At 49.5% G+C, this 10,495-nt stretch overlaps 1 protein-coding gene across 1 annotated transcript; it reads left to right on the plus strand.

Annotated features, from left to right (window-relative positions):
- Window positions 1-632: 632 nt before the first annotated feature.
- Window positions 633-8,069, plus strand: LOC134016310 (rho guanine nucleotide exchange factor 26-like; the record flags this gene model as incomplete). Its single annotated transcript, XM_062455695.1, has 7 exons — window positions 633-1,361; window positions 2,145-2,304; window positions 5,003-5,155; window positions 5,565-5,697; window positions 6,478-6,552; window positions 6,798-6,887; window positions 7,915-8,069. Coding segments are annotated over exons 2-7 (671 nt in total), but the record flags the coding sequence as incomplete, so codon positions are not given.
- Between the last annotated feature and the right edge of the window lie 2,426 nt (window positions 8,070-10,495).

The raw sequence follows: 10,495 nt of genomic DNA on the forward strand, positions 1-10,495 counted from the left end.
CCTGGGGGAACAGGAAGTGATGCAGCTGTGGTCCAGGGTTGGTTTCTGAGGAGGTTGGTTTCAGGTGATCTCAGGTGATCTCAGGTGGAAACCCCCCGAAGTCATGAAACACCTGACTTTGTCGTCACAGTTACTCCTTTGTCGGTTACCTCTTGCCCTCATTGTTGCCTGGGAAACAACTCACACAGGTTGAAGTGCAGCTTATAGATGTTACGGTTGCTAGGAGACCCAGACGGGTCAGGTTTGAGATAGATAAGATGATTGGAATTGGTCTGTACTTTGGTACAAGTTAGGCAAGGTGTGGGCAGGTGCTCTGTGTGTGTGCCTGCTTTCCCGAGTGTGTGTGTGTGTGTGTGTGTGTGTGTCTTTGCTGTTTGCCAAATGTCAGAAAGACTTTCCTTGTACTTCCTGCTATCAAGGAGGAGAAAGGGGAGGAGGGGAGGAGAGAAATGGTCATTAGCACAATGTTCCCCAGTGACTGCAGCATGGGACACACCCAAACACACACACACACACACACAGACACACACAGACAGACACGCGCACACACACACAAACATACAGACGCACTTCAACCGCCTCAGTGTCATGACACACACAGGCGTTATACTGCTTTCATTCAAATATGTGAACACACTCCAGCCAATCACATACTGACCTTCATACCTGACACAACAGGTACCTTCTGTTATGGAAACCCCTCACTCAATGTCACTAAATACACTTCTGTGACACACACACACACACATGCACACCCATCTAACTTGTACTCAGTGTAAAGCAGCTTACATGGGTTCTTATTCAGGTTCCCAGGGCCTGGAATGAGAACAGCTCTTTGTTTGGCTGAGTCTGTGTGTGTGTGTGTGTGTGTGGGTGTGTGAGAGAGAGAGTGTCTGCTGCTTTCATAGACAGCTGAACTCTCTCTCATACAAACACAAACCCACATACACACACAGGGCTTACACCAGACCAGACACTAATCCTATAAGAGTTCTCAGAAAGCCTGGAACCCAAACAGAAAGAGTTCCTCCCGTGTCTCTAGTGTTGTTCAGGATACCTGATCTGGGGAGTCAGATGGCTGAGCGGTTAGGGAATTGGGCTTTTAATCAGAAGGTTGCTGGTTCGATTCATGGCCGTGCAAAATTACGTTTTGTCCTTGGGCAAGGCACTTCACCCTACTTGCCTCGGGGGGAATGTCCCTGTACTTTCTTTAAGTCGCTCTGGATAAGAGTGTCTGCTAAATGACCTGTCCTGCTGTCCTGCTCCTCACCCATCAAATTTGATTGTTTTCATTTCCTCCGCAGGTGAAAAAAAGTGGTGTCTCAAATAAGCTCAGCCAAGAGGAACGCAAAAGACAGGAGGTAAGTGTTCCGCTGTGTGTGTGTGTGTGTGGGTGGAAGGTGGTGTGTGTGTGTGTGTGTGTGTGTGTGTGTGTGTGTGTGTGTGTGTGTGTGTGGGAGGAAGGTGGTGTGTGTGTGTGTGTGTGTGTGTGGGAGGAAGGTGGTGTGTGTGTGTGTGTGTGTGTGTGTGGGAGGAAGGTGGTGTGTGTGTGTGTGGGAGGAAGGTGGTGTGTGTGTGTGTGTGTGGGAGGAAGGTGGTGTGTGTGTGTGTGTGTGTGTGGGTGGTGGGTGGGTGGGAGGAAGGTGGTGTGTGTGTGTGTGTGTGTGTGTGTGGAAGGTGGTGTGTGTGTGTGTGTGTGTGTGTGGAAGGTGGTGTGTGTGTGTGTGTGCATTCTACTCACTCACACACACTCACACAGGGGACTATATATGGCGTTCCCTTTGTCTACTGCAGCAGTAAACCAGTTCCATCTTCAGAGGCAGGAAGAGCTGTTTGCACTGCGTAGACAAACAGGCCATTAAAGATGACATTCGTCCTGTACAGCCACAGGAAACAGGAAGTATCCCTCTGTCTGTGATCAGGTGGTCCCGATGGGTCTGAGACTAGGTGTGTGTGTGTGTGTGTGAGGGAGGTGGTGTGTATATGTGTGTGTGTTTGGGATAATGATTCCTTGTGACAATGAAGCATCTTGTTCCATTTCCCTTCCCCCCTCTCTCTTTCCCCCCCTATCGCTTCCTCTCTCTCCCTGCTCCCCTCCCCTGGCCCCCCTCCCCTGGCCCCCCTCCCCTGCCCCCCCCCCCCAGGCTATCTTTGAGCTGATCTCATCAGAACACTCCTACCTACACAGTGTGGAGATTCTCATTCGAATGTTCCAGAACTCCCTGAGCTCCGAGAGACCATGACCAAGACCGACCACCACCACCTCTTCTCCAACATCACCGACGTGTGTGAGGCCAGCAAGAGGTACACCACTCGGCGTTGGTGTGTGTGAGTGTGTGTGTGAGTGTGTGTGAGTGTGTGTGTTTAACCCTTGTGTTCTCTTCGGGTCATTCTGACCCATCAGTCATTGTGACCCACCGTCGTATTGCGACAACTTTACCGCATACAAAAACAAAGTGAAGCATTTTCTTTTAACCGTTGGGCTGTCTCAGACCCCCCACATTGCGAAGGTTAAAAGAAAATTATTTGTATTTGTTTTTGTATTGGGTAAAATTGGGTAAACACAACGATGGTTCGTTATGAACCTTTGGGTCATGTGACCCGAAGGCAGCACAAGGGTTAAACAGACTCAGTGTCAATATTGGCCTTGGTTCCATCTCGCAACATGGTTATTTCAGTGGTTCTAATTTCTTAATGGAAGTGATGACACACACTGTCAGACATGTAGTCTTTGACAGGAAATGACCTCAATACGCCGTCTCAGGGTCTTGTATGAGGTCATTGTTCCCGTGGAGACAGCCTCCGTTGTCACAATCTTCTATGTACGTGTGTGTGTGTGTGTGTGAGGGGCGAGAGACATGCTGTAACTGTACATATATATACACACACACACACTCCGGCCTCCTTGGTTAAATCACCATGCCAGCTGTGTGTGTGTGTGTTGATTGTTTCATGACATCATGTCCTTTGTTATTTCACATTGTAATGAAGCATCTTTCAGGACCTGTCTTGTTCAAACCTGATGTCGGTTACATGAGAGATGGGGAGAGAGGGAAGGAGGCAGAGAGAGGTAGGCAGAGAGAGGGAGGGAGGGAAGGAGGCAGAGAGAGGGAGGCAGAGAGAGGGAGGGAGAGAGAGGGAGGGAGAGAGAGGGAGGCAGAGAGAGGGAGGCAGAGAGAGGGAGGCAGAGAGAGGGAGGCAGAGAGAGGGAGGCAGAGAGAGGGAGGCAGAGAGGGAGGCAGAGAGAGGGAGGCAGAGAGAGGGAGGCAGAGAGAGGGAGGCAGAGAGAGGGAGGCAGAGAGGGAGGCAGAGAGGGAGGCAGAGAGAGGGAGGCAGAGAGAGGGAGGCAGAGAGAGGGAGGGAGAGAGAGGGAGGCAGAGAGAGGGAGGGAGAGAGAGGGAGGCAGAGAGAGGGAGGCAGAGAGAGGGAGGCAGAGAGAGGGAGGCAGAGAGAGGGAGGCAGAGAGAGGGAGGCAGAGAGAGGGAGGGAGAGAGAGGGAGGCAGAGAGAGGGAGGCAGAGAGAGGGAGGCAGAGAGAGGGAGGCAGAGAGGGAGGCAGAGAGAGGGAGGCAGAGAGGGAGGCAGAGAGAGGGAGGCAGAGAGAGGGAGGGAGAGAGAGGGAGGCAGAGCGGGAGGCAGAGCGGGAGGCAGAGCGGGAGGCAGAGAGAGGGAGGCAGAGAGAGGGAGGCAGAGAGAGGGAGGCAGAGAGAGGGAGGCAGAGAGAGGGAGGGAGAAGTTTTCACTTTTAGTTTTTTAGTTTGTGTGCTGTCTCTTTCTATAGTGTGTGGTTGTAAGCATGTGTGTGCGCTTGCAAAACTGGTTCAGCTGGTTGTTTTGTTTGATCAGATCTCAAACAAATGAGCCAAGCCACGGCCCCATCCTTAAGCCCCTCCTCTCCTCTGGTTGGGATGTGTGTGTGTGTGTGTGTGTGTAAATCCGTTTGGGATATATTGCTGATGTGATTTATTTATAACATCCTCAGGCTGCAACATACCTCAGCCAGCATGGCTTCATGTTTTACTACCGCTGTACAAATACACACACACACACACACACACACACACACGCAGCCCCTCACCTCCTTCTAGACTTCTAGGGTTAGGGAGTGTGTTCAGCGTGTGTGTGAGGGTTAGGGAGTGTGTTCAGCGTGTGTGTGAGGGTTAGGGTTAGGGAGTGTGTTCAGCGTGTGTGTGAGGGTTAGGGTTAGGGAGTGTGTTCAGCGTGTGTGTGAGGGAGTAACCACCTGTGTTATGGAGGTCAAGGTTTTCATTCCACTGCAGGGTCAAAGGCCAAAGGTTATTGTCAAGCTTGTGTTCTAGTTTTGTTTACCTGAAATAGTAATAAAGTTGCAGTAGTGTTGTGTGTTTGTGTGTGTCTGTGAGTGAGTGTGTGTGTGTGTAGGTGTCAATGTGTGGGAATGTCTGTGTGTGTGTGTGTGTGTGTGTGTGTGTGTGTGTGTAGAGGGTCACTAGGGGTGGTTCTGCAGATGGGCTGGGAGTAGACCACAAACGTCCTGTGACCATGTAACTGCTTCCTGTATGTCCCTGTGCACACATACACACTCGTTCTCACTTACACACGCTCACACACACGCTCACACACATACCCAGCCATGAATGCTGCATGGTGAAGATGACCTCCCTGACATGGACAGGAGGAGGAGGAGTTCTGCTCGATCCTCTCCTGAGATCACAGGTGTCATATCCACTTCCTGTGCGTGTGAGTGTGTGTGTTTGTATCTGCGTGTTTGAAGGCTAAAATGATTCCGTTCTGGTGACTCAACTTGTTGTCATGCATCACATTCCACACATGTTTGTAATCCTGTTATACATATCTGTCCCTCCCTCCCTGCCTCCCTGCCTCCCTGCCTCCCTCCCTCCCTGCCTCCCTGCCTCCCTGCCTCCCTGCCTCCCTGCCTGCCTGCCTGCCTGCCTCCCTGCCCCCCTGCCCCCCTGCCTCCCTGCCCCCCTGCCTCCCTGCCTGCCTGCCTCCCTCTCTTTCAGGTTCTTCAAGGAGTTGGAAGACAGGCACCAGCAGAACTTTGTGATTGATGACATCAGTGACCTTATGTTCAAGCATGCCCAGTCGAACTTTGACCCCTACATCACCTACTGTTCCAACGAGGTCTACCAACAGAGAACCCTGCAGAGGCTGGTGTGAGTACACAAACACACACGCACGCACACACACACAGATACACACACACAAACACACATCCAAACTCATGCACACACAGATACATACACACACACTCACAGGAGTAACACACAAAAGCCAGTTGTTGATGATACACAACAACAAAAAAATGTGATGTGTTACCTCCCCCTGCAGCAGTAGTAAGGTCATGTGATGTGTTACCTCCCCCTGCAGCAGTAGTAAGGTCATGTGATGTGTTACCTCCCCCTGCAGCAGTAGTAAGGTCATGTGATGTGTTACCTCCCCCTGCAGCAGTAGTAAGGTCATGTGATGTGTTACCTCCCCCTGCAGCAGTAGTAAGGTCATGTGATGTGTTACCTCCCCCTGCAGCAGTAGTAAGGTCATGTGATGTGTTACCTCCCCCTGCAGCAGTAGTAAGGTTCCCCTGTTCAAGGAGGCGCTGAGCAGGATTGAGACGCAGCCAGAATGCAGGAACCTGCCGATGATCTCTTTCCTCATCCTGCCCATGCAGAGAGTCACCCGCCTGCCCCTGCTGATGGACGTGAGTCTCTCTCACACACACACACACACACACACACACACACACACACACACACACACACACACACACACACAGACACACACACAGACACACACACACACACACAGACACACACACACACACACACACACACACACACATACATACATACATACATAAACACACACACAATGACACACCACACACACCACAAACACACCCACCACACACAAAACATAGTAAAATGTTGTCCAAAAAATTGTGAAGTACTGATAATAGAAAAATCTACTGCAACAGTGTAAAAACAGTGTAAAAAGTGTAATAACATAATAACAGTGTAATAACATTAAAAACATTATAATAAAGTGTGATAACAGTATAAAACACAGACAGTGTAACAACTGTGCAGAGATGGCAATGTACACACATCCTTCACACACGTAGAAGTACATATACTCATGTTTAAAAAGACTGGTAAAAGTTTAAGTGCTGACTACACTTTTTCACTCAGGTTAAAGTAGGAAGTACTGATGTTTGTGTAAAAAATGTAAGGAATTTAAGTAAAAAGTTGTGATAAAAATAAACAGTGAACTAAAGTACTGATACCAGAAAAATTTACTTAAGTACAGTAACAAAGTATTTTTACTTCGTTACGACCCATCTCTGCACACCACATACACATACACTCAAACACTCGTACAATGACCCACACACTTCTCGTCTGTGTGTGTGTGTGGTGTGTGTGTGGTGTGTGTGTGTGTGGTGTGTGTGTGTGGTGTGTGTGTGTGTGTGCTCCTCCAGACGATCTGCCAGAAGACGCCTAAAGACTCTCCCCAGTACGAGTCGTGCACCGGGGCCCTGCAGGCCGTCAGCAAGGTCAGAGGTCACCCCCACACTCAGCTCTTCACAGGCTCAACTTTTATTGAGTTCCAAAATGTTAACACACAACACATACAATGCAAAACAATTCATTGATTAAAAATAACAAGAAGGGGCTGGAGGAATACAGTATCATTCAAACTCGTTGACGGTAATGTAACACATCCATTCTGTGTGTGTGTGTGTGTGTGCGTGCGTGCGTGTGTGTGTGTGTGTGTGTGTGTGTGTGTGTGTGTGTGTAGGTGGTGAGGAAGTGTAATGAGGGAGCCAGAACCATGGAGAGGACAGAGATGATGTACACCATCAACTCACAGCTGGAGTTCAAGATCAAGGTGAGAGCTCCATACGATACGATACGATACACAACGATTTGATACGATACTCAACCATGTTATGATATGATAAAATATCACTGCACAATGATTCGATAGGATGTGATACATTACGATAAATAACATCATGATGTGATATGATAGATACGATACATTGCATAAACATTTAGAACCTACACTTAGATACAAAATGAACAATTTTGTCCCCTACAAACATGTTTTTTAAGCTAATGAGGCCCTCTGAGAGCTGTTTAGCAACACATTTCTGTCACACACACACACAGATGTACATATGTTGAAAAACTTTTATCCATTCATTCTCTTTAGTACACATACTCACACGCATTCCTGAATGAGTTTGGATGGACGTGTGTGTGTGTCAGAAGTGGATGTGAAAAGTTCTGAAGATGTTTCATACATGCAAGCTCTCACACGCACATATACACACCCACACTCGCACATACATACATTTAGTCATTTTACATACACGCATGCATATATAAATACACACACACACACACACACACACACACAGACAAATAGGAAGAGTGGGACAGAACAGATGGCCCCCATGCAGGGAGAGAACACCACTGTTCGGCCTGACACTCACACCCTCACTCTCACACACCCCACCCCCCCACACTCACACACTCACACGCTCACTCTCACACACCCCACCCCCCCACACTCACACACTCACACGCTCACTCTCACACACCCCACCCCCCCACACTCACACACTCACTCTCACACACCCCACCCCCCCACACTCACACACCCTCACTCTCACACACCCCACCCCCCCACACTCACACACTCACACGCTTACTCTCACACACACCCTTCCCCCCACACACACACTCACACACACACACAGCATGTCATTATTTGACAGCAGTTCTCACGCATCCACGATTTGGCAGGAATGTAGACCACAAGCAGTCTGTAACACATTACAGCCACCTTCATTGTTATCCACTTCAGATGAGAGGAACCCTCTCACCTCCCTCTCCCTCCCCCTCCCCAGCCGTTCCCTTTGGTGTCGTCCTCCAGGTGGATGGTGAAGAGAGGTGAGCTCACGGCGTTCGTGGAGGAGAACGGGATCTTCATGAAGCGTACGGCCAGACAGCAGGTGTACTTCTTCCTCTTCAACGACGTCCTCATCCTCACACGCAAGAAGAGGTGCGGGCCTCCCTCCTCTGGGGGGGAGGAGGGGGGTGTGTGTGTGTGTGTATGGGGGGGAGGGTGTAGGTGTGTGTGGGAGGATGTGGGTGTGTGTGTGGGGAGGAGAGTTTGTGTGTTTGTGTTGGTCTGTATCTCCTGCCAAGGGAGCTTCAATCTCTGCTTTTAGTTTCGTTAGATGTTAGTAGAGGAAGATATGGATGAGATGTTGGTAGTCCATCCAGTGAATAACAAATGGCAGCTGTTCAACATAAAAGAGAAAAACTTGATCTGGGATTTGAATGTGTACGTGTGTGTGTCTGTGTGTACGAGGGTTGTGTGCGTGTGTGTGTGTGCTTTCATTTCCCGCACAAAACATATTTTCCCCTTTTCTCCGGCTGAGTCTGGGACAGATTGGCTTTGCACGCCTTCTAACAGAATTCCTGAGGAAAACGAAAACATCCCATAATTTTCCGGGAATCAGGTCTGGAATGACAGACTGCTGCCATGTGAGGTGTCCAGCGTGTGGTTGGGAAAGAGGGGATCTGAGATGGTGGTGTGGTGTGTGTGTGTTCTGTCATGAAAGCGTGTGTGTTTCCTCTCGTCTAAGCGTGTGTCGGTAGGTGTGTGTGTGACTGTTTTGTCATGTAAGCGTGTTGGTGTGTGTGTAGGATCAGGAGAAGCTGATATAATATTGATTTGTTCTCTGGGGGCAGGAGATCCATGCTGTGGCGTGCGAGTCAGCTGTGCTCCATCTGCAGGAAGGATAACAAATCACACACGCTAGGCTACGCTATGCTATGCTAAACTATGCTGGGTTTTGCTATGCCAGGATATGCTACGTTAAGCTATGCTAAAATAGGTGTCATCCAATGCCATGTCATCCCTCATATACCTGGCGTGTGGATTAACCTGCTACATCATAAATTTGACCCAAGTGGATACCCTCACAGTTTTGGCTAGGACTCAGTTGACATGCTTGAGGCACAAAGTTTTGGTAATTTTTCCTATTTACTGTCAGCATTACTCGTTGTGTCTGTAATGTTGTTGTGCTGATGATCCCATTGGTTGTCGTGGTTTCCCTCCAGCGTTCTGGAGAAGGAGGAATGACATGACCACAGAAACACGTGCTATCTGTTAGCGCAATGCTATGCTAGGTTAGCGTCCCACAGCGCTAGCGGCACTGCTTGTTGTGCTGCTCCGTCTGGTCACAGGAACAGTTACATAACTTTTACTCCACAGCAGATGGCCTCTCCTCTGTCTTTCCCTCTCCCCTCTCTCTTTCCTTCCCTCCCTCCCTTTCTCTCCTCTCCCTCTCTCCTCCTTGTTGTTATGCTGGCTCTGGTCTTTGTCTTACTGCTGCTGTTGTTGTGAGAGAAGGAACCTGCTAACCGTCTATATTTCTCTCTCATCTCTGTCTTCCTCTCTCATCTCTGTCTTCCTCTCTCATCTCTGTCTTCCTCTCATCTCTGTCTTCATTCTTGTATCACCGTCTCTTGGGATTCTGATGTTTTTATACGATCGTGTGTGTGTGTGTGCCCTCTGCTTTCACTCGTGTCCAGGCGGTTGCCTTCTGTTTGTTTGACCAGGTCTCAGCACCCCCTCTTAACACAAGGACATTCTGCTCTCTCTCTCTGTCTCTCTCTCTCCACTGCTACCCTCCTCCTCCCCTCCCTCTCTTCTCTGGCTGCTGGGCAGTGTTGTGTAGCTGGTGCTGACCAGGGTGGGCTCTCTTAACGCCAGCTTGACCCAGAGTCCTGAGTGGTGCTCCGCCTTTGAAAGAAAGAATTAAGTTATGGTAGTGACCTGACACACTCCCCACTCCCCACTACACACACACACACACATTCCCAGAACAACCAGTTCACACTGTACTCCTAATGGCATTCCAGTCATTCAAGCCAGAGAGCTTTCTGGGACTGTGTTTTGGAATACTGAGACACGCACACCCTCAAATATCTCCCCCCACGCTCCCCTCCCTCTGACAGTCTTACTGAGTTCTTGCAGACAAACTGACTCTCATGGAGTCGTGCCTGTGTGTGTTTGTGTGCTCCAGTACAGTAGTCCCTCGATGGCTGTTTGTGGCTCCTGGATGACATAACTCAGGTGGGGTTCAGATCCGGGACAAGGGCACACGCACACACAAACACACACACACACACACACACACACACAGGGTACTCCATGAGAGCCAATGTGAGCCCCCTGGCTGAGTCTCATAATGACTTCCAGATGAAGTGTGTAGGTGAAGAAGCCCAGGGGGTCCTGGGAAATGTAGGCAGGTATGCAGGGAAAGGCTGTCTCTCCAACCTGGTCACACTACAGGAAGTAGACTGTCCAGTGAACTCAAGATCTCTACGCATCACTTCCTGTTTGTCTGAGTGTTTGGTGGTTGTGAAGGAGCAGTGTGACCAGTGTCATGTTTGTGTAAAACATTTGGGGAAGTT

This window comes from Osmerus eperlanus, unplaced genomic scaffold (assembly GCF_963692335.1).
Source record: "Osmerus eperlanus unplaced genomic scaffold, fOsmEpe2.1 SCAFFOLD_865, whole genome shotgun sequence".
Lineage (NCBI taxonomy): Eukaryota > Metazoa > Chordata > Actinopteri > Osmeriformes > Osmeridae > Osmerus > Osmerus eperlanus.